Genomic DNA, 15,007 nt, shown 5'->3' on the forward strand with positions numbered 1-15,007 from the left:
TGTGAAATATGCATGTTGTTTGTCTTGGCTTTGGCCTCCTAAAGTTCAGATGAGCTTCTCAAAATACCAAAGCAGTCGGCGATACAAATACTAATGTGTTAATGATTGGCACACGGAGAAGGTTATGTCCATGTTGCATAATTTGCCAGAAAGCTGAAATGTCCGTATTGACCATAATAATACTATAACAAGCAAGGAGACTGATTTATTTGTCACAAGAGCAAATACATGTGTTTCCAATGACATCACACATAGTTGCGGCAGCCATTTTGAATACCAAAGTAGCAGTATGCAGTACTACAACATGTGACAATATCTCTCCTTAAAATGAAAGACAACTGATTGACAGTGGTATTTTTATGTGCTCGTAATCATTGCTCAAGAAGAAAACAGTACAAACATGGCCCCAGAGACGCACGTTTATCTGATATAAGCAGCAAATGTGGCGCAGACGTAGCAGCTCTGTCCGTCGAGCTACAGCAGGATTTACTAAACCTCTGCTTCACTCTGAAGACTAAATTAACACATCAAAGAGGGAACAGAAAACCGTTCACTGTGATTTTTTACAGTTTGTCATGTCAACAGAGTCTCAGTCTGAGTCAGTGTTTAAGCTGCTCAAGACGTTAGCATGCTACCGGTTAGCCGTCAATCAGTTAGTCGTCAATCAGCTGTCAATGGCTTCAACACATGTGTGGCTCACATCTATGAACACTGAGGAAATACTACAGTAACATCTCAGCTCTGACCTCTGTCACATGTTGTATCCAAGGCTCGATGTTTGTGGTCTAACTGAGTTGGTGACCGTACATCGCCCCAGCAGAGCTCTCCGGTCTGCTGATCAAATGGTTCTGGACGTGCCCAGGTCCCGGTACAAACAGTGGGGCGATCGTTCTTTCAGGGTTGTAGCGCCTAAACTGTGGAACAGCCTGCCCCTCAGTCTGCGTGTTCTCACTGAGCTGTCCCTCTTTATGTCTAGATTGAAGACACATCTCTTCAAACTAGCTTTTAAGACTTAGATCGCACTTATTTGATTGATTGATTTTTTTTTTTTTATATTGTTTTATCTTTCTGTGAAGCACTTTGGTCTTCCTTGTGTTGTTGTAAGGTGCTATACAAATAAACTTTGATTGATTGATTGTGGTTCAGGGCTTTCTCTTGGAGAGGTCGGAGCTGAGCTGTTCAAGCTAAATGCTAACCGGTAAAAATACCACTTTCAGTCAGTTGTCTTTCATTTTTATCCTGAGTAGAGATATTGTTGCATGTTGTAGTACGGCATAAATCTACTTTGGTATTCAAAATTGCTGCCACAACAACAAAGGTCACATGACAGAAAGGCATGTATAGACTATCCAAACTAAAAACATAGACAATGCTTAGCTTGACACGGATAACAATATTTTTGCAGTAAAGCATTTGGAAGAGAACATAATATAATGTTTGGCAAACTGGAGTGAAAGAAAATAAGCGAGGTCTCCATGGAGACAGTAAAACCATACATATAAAGGCTTGTATTATACTTGATTTATGGGTGAAATGCACTAGTTGAAGCTCTGGTAAGTCACTCCCGGTCGTCCTCTGTGCATTGTACTCACTTGCCCCACCAGAAGTTGCTGCGCTTGAGCTCCTTCTGGTCGATCTTGGTCAAAACGGCGTCGACGTCAATATAACAATCATCGTCGGTCTTCAGCAGCAGATTGAAGTCCGCGTTTCCCACCGACCTGTCACACGGGAATTTGTGACCTTAATTAAAACTCCACATTCTTCTCCATATCATCCAAATATCAGCCAGTCTGAAGGGGCAAGAGGCGGCAATAACAAACACCACACTCAGCCGGTGGACGCCATGACAAGAGATGAGATCTGAACTGGGTATTTATTGCTTAAATTCACCTTGGAGAAAAACTTTTGAGTGATTTGTATTATGATTTCTGTGGGTTAAGTAAGGATTTAACAACGAGGAGCTGTCTGTGTCTCATCCAATCAGAAGCAAAATTAGTGCAAAGAGCCTCCGATAACATTTACTTTAAGTTTGCTCCATCAACATGTCCTCGAGTGGCGCCACTTCAGCTTTATGTGATAAAGAAGATTGACAAAATACATTTTCCTACAACATTTACATCCAAGCGATTAATCGTAAAAATAATTGATAGATTAATCGATTACAAAATAATCATTAGTTGCAGCCCTAGACTATTTTATGTGGGTTATTAGCCGGTCACTGTCTGAAGGCTCGTCTCAGAGCGAGCCATTCTCTCACTGCTACGAGGATCTCCGTCAGGCGCAACAAAACAACATAAGCACCACTGCATCGCCAGAATCACAACACAACAGGACTAACCCGGCACTTTTACGTAAAAGTAAGCATCAATATGCGGCACTCCTGGGGCAGGAGTTATTTCACTTTTACGCTGTTTAACCAGAGGCTAGCTGGCTAAGTAGCAACCTGTAGCTCAACTGTTTATGGAAACAGCTGCAGTGGAGTCGCTCACACCTGGACCCCACTAACTGAAACTTTTATGTTTGACTTTACTAATCCAGCCAAACATGCTCAAGTGCTGGGATCATTTTATGTACGTGTGAAAATAATGAATAGTGCCTTAATTTTTAATAGAAATGGAAAGCTCATATTTTATTAACAGTAGGCTAACCTACCTACTCTCCTCTACTTCCCATTCATCAATTTCATTTTGTTTTGGCCAAAAACGTTGAAATTAACCACAAAATCCATCTCATTCGTTCCTGTTTCCTAATTGATAGTTACACTGCCAGACAAAAAAAAAGTCACAAGCCTGGATTTCACTGTCCTGCATTTTTTTTGCTAACACAGCCTAAAACAAAAAAGTATGGTAAATTCAGACTGTGGAAGAAGTTCAGTTTTAGTCATAGTTATTCTAATTTAGTTCCATCTAGTCCATGTTTTCATTCCCACTTCTCTTCCTGTATGCGCCTAAATTAACCAAAGTGTCACTTTCCTTGTTGTACACGTCCATACAAACAAATATGTAAACTCCACTGTATCCCATTGTCTCATCTTATCTTGCAATTCTCCAGCAGCGTTCACTTTGTGGCTCCCCTCTGGTTGTTCGTGCATTTTGGTGACTCATTCCTGTATTTTTTTTTTTTTCGGGGGTGATTGTGTCGGAGATTGTAACAGAGAGAGAGTTTTTTCAGAGTGAACGACACAGTTTCATTTCAAAGTGCTGATTTCCTCCGAGGCCCGAGCAATTCGAACTCAAAGAATAGGAGTCATTAGCACTAGAGCCGGCAAAGCTGTCACAAATGTATCATTATCAGTCTTACTGTGTGATATTAACAAATGCCTTGTCCAGAATTAATATTTCAGAGATAGATTTAAATGGAAACATTGTCAAAAGATGTACATTTATTTCCTGGTTTTGATTTGGATTAGTTCACTGCGTTAACAATTATGCAAATTGTATTTCAGTGCCATAGAGGTAAAAATAATAATAAAATAAAATAAAATTCAATGAAACTCATTGATGGTATTATGTCTCAGGGCTCTTTGAATCACTAACATCAATCTCAGACAGCTGGGATGATTAGTTGTCAGTTAAGCCCAGTATTATTAAGCAGATCATCATTTTCAAGCAATAGGAAAGAAAAAGGATCTCTCTGCTGATGAAAAGCATGAAATAGTGAAAAAACCTTCGATATTTCATGAAAGATTTTAGCGTAATCATCATACTGATAAGAGATTTGTGTCTGATTCAGAGCGTACACGGGTTTGTGCAGATAAAGGCACAATGAGGACGGTTTCTGCCAGACAAATACATCAGATTAAGAGAACAGAGAACTGGTATTTGAAGCTGCTGGTGCCTCTGGAATACCGAAACATCAAGGTGTAGGACCCTCCAGAGGCTGCAGTTGTGCATAAACCTTCTATCCGGCCTCCCCTAAAGCCCAGAAATACGTACATTTTTCAGTAGTTTTTCCCTTAACTAGGCTGACCAGACAACTAATTATCACAACTGTCTAAGATTTATGTCAGTGATTCAAAGAGCCCTGAGACACAATACCATCCATGAGTTTCATTGATTTTTTTTATTTTGTTTACCTTTATGGCACTGAAATACAATTTAATGATGTCAGATGCGACTCACCATTTGTAGAACTGCAGGAGCTTGGTGGGCACGTTTCTGTAAGTGTCCACCACGTCCACAAACACCATGTCCCTGTGCCTTAGACTCTCCTGCTCCAAGGAGGCGTCTTCCTGCTGCAGCCCCAAGACGTGCTGCTGCATCCGGGACGGACGGCCGCGCAGCAGCCCCGCCAGAGCCTCGCCGTCTGTGCAAAAAGAGGCAGGTAACAGAAGAGGAGCACATTTGAACCTATTTTTTCCATCAAATTCTTTCACTTCTGCACATTTTTATGACTTTCTTCAAGATCCTATCTCATAACATGGGGATGCAATGGCGCAATCTACTGTGATAATAAAACGTGACAAAGTGTACAGACCATTATCATAACATTTTCCAACAATTAACAGTCTGGTATTCTGCGCCAGTGTCGTCTGACCGCCATCAATCACAAAACACAGTCACACAGGCAAAGGACAAGACAGTATGCAATGTCAATGGTGGAATTAAAAATGAAAGATCACTCATCGTAATGTCTGGTGTCTAGCATTAAAGACCTGATACCAGATTTCATTCAAGCACAGGAATAAAAATTGTTGTATTTAGTAAAAGCAGACATTCGTCAAAATAAAGAGACATTAATACACCGTTCATCTATTTATTGTGAACAGCACTGCCTGACCATAAAACAACATCTCCCCAAAAAATAAGGTGACACGCTCTAAAAACTTTAGCTTTGATTACAGCTGTGGCATTGCTTCAATAGATCCTGCGTTGTATTAATTTTTCATCAAGATCTTGTTTTGATGACGGGAGTGCGACTGCTGCGCAAAGCCGTCTCCGGCACATCCCAAAGATTCTCATTGAGGTTGAGATCCGCACACTGTGGCCAATCCATGAGTGGAAGTAATGTCTCATGCTCCTTGAACTACTCTTTCACAACGTGAGCCCGGTCAATCCTGGCATTGTCATCTTAGAATATGCCCAAGCCATTAGACAAGAAGAAATATGCATTGATGGAATAACCTGGTCATTCAGGATGCTCATGTAGTCAGCTGATCTCAGTCTTTAGGCTCATGGTGTTTCTGAATCTAGACCTGACCAACTACAGCAACCGCAGGTCAAAACAGTTACATCCAGGCTGCACCTTGTTCTTTGGTCGGGCAGTGAACCAAGTAACTCCCCTAGAGGCCATAAGCGCCACTGCAGGTGTCGTAGCATATTGCATTTTTTTACGCATTAATGGTCCGTGAGAATAAATACTACGCTGACAGAAAAGACAAAGGGAGAGAGGGATATTGTACATTGTGCTACAACTCAGTGACACAATGGAGATCATTTTTGGCTGTAAAAGTGGCGCTAGCCCACAGTTAGCTTTGCCCATTAGCCTGTTAGCTTCTTCTTTGTGATTCCATTAGTGTGTATTGGTGCTACGGGTCGGAGCAGGGAAAGTTGCATGTGTGGTTTTCTGGCCAGAGACACGAGGGGGAGATGAAAGACCCCCCAATCATCCCATTAACACTTGTATTACCCCGAGAGGGACTACGAAAAGGATTTATTAAGGCATGAAAGTTGTAGAATTGTGCTTATAAGCTCATCCCTGTGAAGAACTGGGCTGTTATAAATCCGTAAGGAATGAGTCTGGGCCGCAGCTCATGTGTGTTCTCCCGCTTTCATTGATTGCAAACAAAAAAAGCTTTGATACAAGAAAGTACTGATAATAATTGGTTTATGGTCCTATTTAGACTTCATTGTATCATTCATCTTTAAAGTTAACCAGATGGCATTATGTTTGTTGTCTATATTACACATTGTGTTACTTCAAATGAAAATGCTTTGCAATTAACTCGATAAATCCGGTCGGCAAATACTCCATAACGACAAGCACTGCTGCACAGAATGGGCCATTAGCTTGTATTCCGAGTCACCGATGGTACAATTTAATCCTTTTGTTTCTCAATGACGAGAAATCCATTTCACAAAAGACCTGCAAATAAAGGAGCCAGATTACAACAAACACGGCAGGTTCGACAGCAGAGGAAATATCCCCCATTTGGTCTGTAAGCAAGAGCCCTAGACAAATAAAAAACAAGCTAATCTCGCAAGCTGCCAACGTGAACAATGTTTTTGAATCTCATCGTCCGAGACCGCCCTTAAACATTTGGCGATGAGACCATTATAGTTTTCATAAATATCTCAAAATGAATAAACAAACCGTAAATATTGAAAGTGAAGCCTCCAGCAAGACCGGGGAAGCCGAGAGCGCTTCGGTGAGGCAGCATGCCCTCTGCTATCTGCCAGACACAGAGCCAGAGTTTGTCCTTTACAAACCAACAATCACATTACTTGACTTTCTGGATTAATTAACGTGGGACTTACAGAGGAGAACTTGAGCACTCCTCCTCCGTCATTGAGCTGCACAGAGGACGAGTTCACAGAAGTTAGGCCGGCAGAGTCCAGGCTCTCCCAAACCAGAGTCCCCTCAAAACCCTACGAAAGAGATAAAAACAAATCATTTATCCAAACTTCGCACAGATAAGCCACAGCCAAGCGCCGGGCCCAATATGTTACCCAGACACAAAAATCTGATGCGCAGTGTTTTCTTCTGACGCTTTGTGATCACGGCAGAAACCAGGAACACACTGCAGCTCTGGAGACGCTCTGACCCAGACGTCTTGCTACGACGATTTGGCCTTTGTCAATTTCACATTTCAGAAATTTATTGATGTCCATTTTCTCCAGGTTAAAACGAAAAGCACCAACAGGTAAAAGGCCAAGTATATCTTATTGAGAGTATTGCTTGTTTACAAGTCTTTTTTACAAGAACAATAACATTTGAGAGGGCACAGAAAAAGTGTTTAACAAATACAAGAATCCTTTCAGAACGTGTGTGTAAAGGGTTTTCAAGCTTAATAAATGAGATATCCCACTGGAGACCAATTATTTTGTTGCTTTCAAACGACAAGATACAACCCATGCTTCCCATTATCGGAGGTCTAATTTTTACTTCCATAGTCTAAAAAGTTTAAAATCAAAAATAAAACTGTAAAATTAATTTGGAATGAAAAATGAAACAGTTTGCTTTACTATCTATTTATTACAGAGACAAAACTATACTAACTATACTGATAAAAAAAACATCTGCTTGAAGACTGAATAAGGCAATAAGGGACATTTTTACTGCAAATATTACAGTATCATAAATTATCATTAGCGTTACCAGTGCCCATAGTTTCAGCAGAAATCTGTGGGAAACAATGCACGACCTAATTAACTGAAGCCTGTACAGTTTTGCTAAATGCACTCATTAAATTGTGAACTGCCGTACTCGAAGCACCCAGGACAGGGGTGGAAAACTAGCCAGAGACCAAGAAATATTCTACCTTGATCCTGTGAAGACCAACAAAGGCACCGACTGTTTGCGAGATCCAGGGGCGGCTCAGGCATCACATTAAATTTAAACACAATCAACGATATATCATAAAATGGGGATTGTATAAAGATGAGGGTTAAGGGTGGGGACTTTTTTCTAATGATTTTTAGGTGTCATATTTCCAGCTGCTCATTGCCCCCAGTAACAATTGTAAGAGTTAATGGATTTACTCCTCACTAAAAATTAAATCAGATTATATTAAATAAACTGACATTTTCTGCCGTTCTGCTCTAACTGGGACAGCATTTGATGTTTTTATTAACTTTTTTTTAAGGCTGGAGTGTGTTTGTGTGTGGGCCCTGCCCACTGAGCCCCCTCGTCTGATTCGCCCCTGGCCTGTGCGCTCAGTATCAGGAGCTTCTGGAGGACGTCTGAGATTCTGTTTCATGTTGCATTTGTAACAGTTACAGTTGTTTCTGCGTATGTCGCGCTTCGCATCATTTGCTTCGTCAGAGCTCGTCATTTTTCATTTCCTAATTCTGATCTTTTTCTGTGAATATGAGGCCAAATTTCATCAAATAAAGCACGATCAGAAACTTGAGAAGCACAGAAGCTGTTTCCAGTGCCACGATCTGCCTGACTGATGTTTGACCTGCGTCTCGCTCTGAGTGAGGCTGCTGCTGCATGGGCACCTTTTACACAACGCCTCGAGAAGGAGAGCGCATGGAGAGAGATACAGACTCGCATTCATGTGTAGAGATGGAAAACAGGGTTGGATTTCTGGTCAAGTTTCTTAAAGACTGTTACAGTTTATGGGAAATATGAAACAATTCTCATACAAAGAGCCACATTACATTAATATAAGATAAGATAAGATAAGAAAAGATAAGATAAGATAAGATAAGAAAAGATAAGATAAGACAGCCTTTATTGATCTCACAATGGAGAAATGTACTTGCGACGTTCAGCTCTTAGAAACACTCGGTGTGCAAATAGGCCGGAAATGTGGGAGAAAAACTATTAAATAGTAAATAGTGGTATCTTATGTACAATGACTGCCAAGGACTTTGTGGGGACAAAAGTATAAACAGTAACAGACTATAACAAAAAAGTGATAGTCAGTGTTAGCAGGGCAGGTTTACATCATAGTGCAAGTGGTTGATAAAGTGATGCAGGTAAGTGAATTAAATACAGGGATTATTCTGTGTATTCTGCAAGGGGTTATTGCACATGTTTCTTTATAGTCTAGTTGTGTACAGTCTGACAGCAGTGGGGATGAAGGCCTTGCACTCCTCCTTCTTGCCACTGAAAGAGCTGCTCAGCTCCTCTACAGTCCCGTGCAGTGGGTGGGAGGTGTTTTCCATGATGGAGGTGAGCTTGGCTAAAACCCTCCTGTCCCTCACCTCCTCCAAAGAGTCCAAGGGGCACACCCAATCAGGAAAAGAGCCGCACTCTGATTGACCAAGAGCCGATCAGGGCCGTGTGTTGTTCGCCACCCCTGACCAAATAACCAAATAACCCATCCACACGCAAACATACTCACAAAAGGCAAGGAAAAGTGATTGTAGCGTCTGAACAGCATGGTAAGCACAAGTGGCTGGAATCAGTATCAAACAGCAACTTTGCAACCGTCAGCAAACTATTCCACCAACTCAAGAACTGCAACCTCATAAAAGGGCAAAAGTTTGAAATGTTTAAGTAACATACGGCATATTTCACTTGGTCAGTCAGTACTTGCACTTTTAAGCCACCTTCTATAACACTTCCAGTCGGCAGGTGCGGCGAGTGAGACCAACCTTAGGCAAAATGAACTGCTCCACTGGTTTGTACCACACGCCATTCAGCAGAGTCCCAGTGCTGATGGCGCTGAATCGAGCAGTCACCACGGCCTCCTAAAAACACACACACAACTGTTACCCCCACGGAAAACACCCAGGAAGATTTCTTTTCACCAACTTTGATGGAAAGTTCAGAATGATACAACTTTTCTTTTCTTTTTTCTCACTGTACAGTTGTCTCTGCACACACTGAGAAAGCGGAGGTATGCCACAGGGACTGAACTGTCCTGCTGCAAACAAGTTCAGCAGAAGTTGGATTTGACTTGTCCTATAAAAATACTGAATAAGTGTTGTAGTACACTTAAATACTGCCTGAAAATGGTTCATATGGACACACCTGCAAATTTAGTATTTCATTAATTTGGACTTAATTTTCCTTCTTCTTCACAACTGTTTACTTCATTTGTTCATCTTCCATTTTTGTAACACATTGTTAAACTTTCGGCATGATCTCAATGTATCTGATAGAATATTCATTATGTTCATTCTTCTTTTTTCAGACTTAAAACCAGGTGCACATAGAGCCTTCTCTGTGGTCGACCCAAGAGTCTGGAAGGCTTTGTCGCTCACGTTCGAACAGCCCCCACAGTGAAGTGTTTGTAAAGTGAATATATCATGCATATGGGGCTTAAAAATAGACTTTAAAACATTATTGTGTGTGCCTGAGCATTTATACTGTAGTTTACGTTGAATAGGTGGATTTTGCATCATTTTGTGTTTTTCTCTATTTTTTTCATTGTTATTGATTGATTTCATTTTTTTATACATATTAATTATAGATTGTTTTGTTTTTATTGTTGTGGTATTGCTTTCACACATTTCATATTCTGTAGGTTAGTCACTTATATCGTATATACTGTATTTCAACCTTAAAAGACTCACAGAAACGGACCCCTCAGACCCCAGCGGAAGACCGAATGAACGATATGGAATGCATGGCTTTGACGAATAGCCATGATCCTCCCCGGAGCCTGGACCCTGGTGGTGGTGGAAGAGACCTGGGTTGGCCACTTGACGATGAGCGGAGCTGGGTAGGAGCCAGGCGGAGAAAGGGGTGGAGGTGGGTCGTAGCACGGTTGGCAAACGGCTGAGTGATTGACCAGGGAGCTTAAAAAGGGGATCCTGAGCGATGAGCGGCTGGTGAGGGGATAAGCAGCTGCGGTGATTGGCTGTTGTGAAGGTGCGGCTTGAGCGGGGTCTGTGATTGGATGATTGGAGTGCGCTGCCGGTGATGAGGTGATGAATGAATGCAGCTGGTAGGTCATCCTGGTTGAATTTACGCATAAGCTTCATTTAGTTTATTCATTATGTCTCTGAAAGAATTACATTGTATCAAGAAATACAGGCGCTAGAACTGGTGAAGACGTTGCCAAAGGCTCCTCCTGGTGGCAGCTGTGGGAATAACTAACTTTCTCTTTCCATTTACAGCCTGGTTTACAGCTTCAGCACGACGGGATTAACACACTCAAAACTGATGATAATCTTGGATTATGGGCCATACCGTCTTTGCTCTGCCTAGGGATGGGCACCGTTAAACGGTTCCTACTTGGAACCGACCGAAAAGCTCCGGTCGGGGGCGGTATCGAAAATTTTTAATTCTTTCGGTGCCAACTTTCGGTTCTTTTTCTCTCCAGACGTCAATATGTAATCCGCAGTGAGTTTAAAAAAAGCTACATGAACGTGTGCGCAGATACTGACCCGCTTCAGCGCAAATGGAGCGAAGCAAAGATATATCTTATAGATGTAACTTTTAGAGAAGCAAAACTTTTGTAATAGAGATGACAGAGCCGCGGTCTGCGTCAGGACTGAGACAGGACGTAGACTACAGAGGTTGTAAAACCCAGAGCTAAACAAAACCAGTTATAAACCAGGACTAGACCAGGACTGAATAAGAAACTTGAGTTTTAGTCAAATTGAAAAGCAAAAGAGAGCAGTGACAACAAGAAAGACGTCTTTACCTTTAGCGACAGACCTACGGAGGCTGAGCTTACGTGCTCTTGTTTACAACTGCGGCTGCAGCGACAGGAATATCGAAGATGGTTTGTTGAAAGCGAGCGCTCACTCTGTATTAGACATTGTTGGTCCAGTTTTGGTAAATTGTTAGTGGCAGAGTGAGCGCTCACACCATGCAAGGATCTTTGAGTGTGAAGTACCTTTTGCTTTGTCGGACACCGCAGTGTGTTTAGAAAAGTTTATCTGAAAGAAAACCATGTCCTGATGTGGATCTGTCCTGTCTCTGCAGCTTAAGGTAATAACGTCCTTTCTTTCTTTTTATCTCTGCTTAAGTGGAAATTGTGCTCAAAACACGAAGTCACAGGCGACGCTGCTGCTCCTGTGTAGCTTCTGCTGTGCTGTTTTAGGATTTTTTTCCTGAACTATACTTTTTTATACACGTCATTTTTATTGAATTAAAATAACATTGGTATCGAAAAAAGTACCGTTAAGGCACCGGAACCGAAAAGCAGGTATCGTTAAAGTACTTGGTATCGAAAAAAAACGAACGGTACCCATCCTTAGCTCTGCCCATCAGATCTGAGAAGCTAAGCAGGGAAACGCATGGCTGGTATTTTTGGTACTTCCATCAGTCTACCCCGACGACAGTGTAGCGCTTTGAGAAACTTGGTAATGCAGGCTTATAAAGTGTAAACCACTATTATTATTATTAAAAATGTGGAGAAAAGGTTTGTGTTTTAACCAGGACGCAAATGTATCCTGGAAGTATAGAACAAAGCGCTGACAAGAAGAAGGAGAAGAAGAAACAGCTCAATTTAACAAGGATACGCAATGATTACTCAAAATTACGTGCATGTTGTGAAATACTACTCCAGGTTTGTTTTTTGACGAGGGAACGAGGTAATAACAAGGTTTGAAGCTCATTGCATCAATACTTTACTCTATTTTATTCTTGTATTGATTGATTTTATTCTTTTTATACATATCAATTATTGTTTGTTTTGTATTTATTGTTGTGGTATTGCTTTTGAACGTCTCATATTCTGTAGATCCACACTATCACTTATATAGTATGCACTGTATTTAGTTTTTTTTTTACATTTTACTGTATGTGCAGCACTTTTGCTTGTATAATGTGGAAAGTGGATTGATATGTCTCTTCAGTCCTGTCGTGCCAAGTCCAACTAACTAAAGGAAAGTGGCTCCTATTGTGTATGTTTTTGATAATGCTTTCTATATAATGATAACCATTGCTGCTGTATGTGGTGGAATTGAAACAACTGCTAAAAGGAAATGAACTGAGCAGAAATGCCAACAGTCAATCAAAATTTTTTTGGCACACACTCGATGTCCCAGTAGCTGCTAATACATCACTCATACAAAAAGCAAAAATCCTCATTCATTGCTCCTTCGGTCGGCTCTCACCAGCATCTCTCACTTTTTTTTTCCCATTTTCTCTAGAGGCAATAAACCACATAACCCAAAGTATCCCACATCCTCCATTTTACAAAATACTGGACTATAAAAATCTGCCTTTTATCATAGCTGAGCGCTCCTCTGCAGTCCATTATCCAAAATAGGCTGTTGTTTTGTATCTCTAAACAGTGTGGTAAACATGTCCTAGAGCTGCCCTCCGGCTCTCAGCACCAACCGGGCTACATTACACGCAGACGTACCGGCTCCGCTGACGGGGTGGACGACATATTGGGAGGAAAAGGGCTATTTTTCATCACAAAACAGTGGCCATGGTTTGGTTAAGCTATTGCAGTATTTTAATATTGTTTGAATCATTTCAGCAACACAGTACAAGGCTAGACAAGCCAAACAAGGGGCTTGAAGGTCAAACTGCTTGTATTGTTTTAGTACCAATATTAACGTTTTCTACTTTGTCTTAAGACCCTCAGCGGTTGTTAATCAGATAATATCTTTAATTTCCACAGAGAAACTTAACCAATCAGCCAAACAGTCCATTTATCCTCTTAACCCCCGCATTTTCTCTAATTCAGCTTTACCCAAAGGTTTCAGCCTCTAGGCCAGTGTAACTCCTCATTTGATTATTTGAAAGCTAAGACCAACACAACTCATCTGAACGGATCTTTTTCCTTGCATTGTTGCTGTGTTGTCGTTTTTTTTTTGTTGCGTCATATTTTTCTCACTTTTTTGAACTCTTTTGTTGCTCTTTTTGTGGCGTTTTTTGTTGTATCTAGGGCTGCAACTAATGATTATTTTTGTAATCGATTATTTTATGATTAATCGATTAATCGCTTGGCTGTGAATTGTGGATGAAAATGTTATTTTTTATCACATGAAGCTAAAGTGGTGCTGCTTGCGGACGTGTTGATGGAATAAACTTAAAGTAAATGTGTGTTGGTGGATTTAGGTGCCAATTCTGCTTTCTGATTGGATGAGACACAGACAGATATTTCTGAAATGTAATGTACAAAACACTGCATACACTAACTATAAAAACAAAATAGGTTTTCCTCAAAAAATACTACACTTTCATGTGATTTTTGCTCTATTTGAGTCTGAAAACGATGAATCATTAACTAAAACAGTTGTCAACTATTTAAATAATCAATAAGTTATTTTAGCCCAATTTCGCTTTTGCGTTTTTGTCACTTTTCTGTTGCTCTTTTGTTGCATTTTCGTCCCCGTTTTTGTCTCCCTTTTGTTGCTACTTTGACACTTTTTTCAAGAAGCTTTAATTTAGTTTTATTTTATATCTTATTTTATTTGTACCAGACTTACTTTTCCATCTGCAGACCGCGAGACATACATTTACAAAACACTACAAAAAGCATAAAACAATACAGTTCATAATATTTACAGTAATTATATTTTATATAAAATAAAATAAAAAGGACATTTTATCAAAACTTGTTCCTCTATAGCAGGGGTCACCAACGTAGTGCCCGTGGGCACCCAGGGGCCCTTTGGGGCATGTCCAGTAGCCCTTGGGACTTTTTCTAAAGTGTAAAACACTTCATTTTCTTGAATCTAATTCTTAAAATTACAGTTATTTTGGCTCTTGTGACTCAGTATGAGTTTAAAATTAAGCTATTTTAATATAATATGGGGTCAGTATCCTATAAGTGAACAGTGTACGTTTAAGTCTTTAGGATTTGTTTTTAACTGGTAGCCCTCGAACAACTTAATGCTCTTAAAGTAGCCCTCAGCTGAAAAAAGGTTGGTGACCCCTGCTCTATAGTCTATACCCACCCCCTACCCTTTTCAGATGTAAAATTTAGTTGTTGTTGTTGCTGTTGTTGTTGTTTTCTTTAATGCTGACATGATTGAGTTAGAAAATGTTGTTTCAAGCCAAACTGGAGAAACTCGTTCAGGTGGGGGTTAAGAGGTTAAGGAGCGCCTGGCTGTTATTCACAGAGGTGCACGTAGAGTCGAGCTGACAGCCTGCAACGTTCAACACGAGTGCACATAAGAGCACTTCATGACGTGCTTGTGCATCACTTCTCTACATCATTACATCGAGGGACATGTAGTGATAACTTGAGGATTTATTGCAGTGACTATTAAGAATTCAGCTCATTTCTCCATTAAATGTATGTATTAGCGCACGCACTCACTACAGCACATGGACGCACAGGTGTTCATGGGTAAATCTTAGGACTGGACGACACGGCAAATAAATAATTTGGTTTTCCTCATATTGATTCATCTTGAATTTTATTCCAATTCAATTTCATAATAAAATACCGTAAATACATGTAGCTGCATGAATTCAA

The 15,007-nt window shown here is 40.6% G+C and overlaps 1 protein-coding gene across 1 annotated transcript in view; it reads right to left on the reverse strand.

The window, feature by feature from the left end:
* Positions 1–15,007, reverse strand: part of b3galnt2 (beta-1,3-N-acetylgalactosaminyltransferase 2) — a 47,259-nt gene that overhangs the window by 10,198 nt on the left and 22,054 nt on the right. Inside the window, exons 5-9 of the mRNA XM_079559782.1 lie at positions 9,267–9,362; positions 6,477–6,587; positions 6,313–6,391; positions 4,122–4,305; positions 1,593–1,718 (exon numbers count right to left, since the gene is read on the reverse strand). Of these exons, the coding sequence (XP_079415908.1) occupies positions 1,593–1,718; positions 4,122–4,305; positions 6,313–6,391; positions 6,477–6,587; positions 9,267–9,362 (596 nt within the window). The remainder of the gene's footprint in view (positions 1–1,592; positions 1,719–4,121; positions 4,306–6,312; positions 6,392–6,476; positions 6,588–9,266; positions 9,363–15,007) is intronic.

Source organism: Gobius niger (genome assembly GCF_951799975.1).
Source record: "Gobius niger genome assembly, chromosome: 7".
Lineage (NCBI taxonomy): Eukaryota > Metazoa > Chordata > Actinopteri > Gobiiformes > Gobiidae > Gobius > Gobius niger.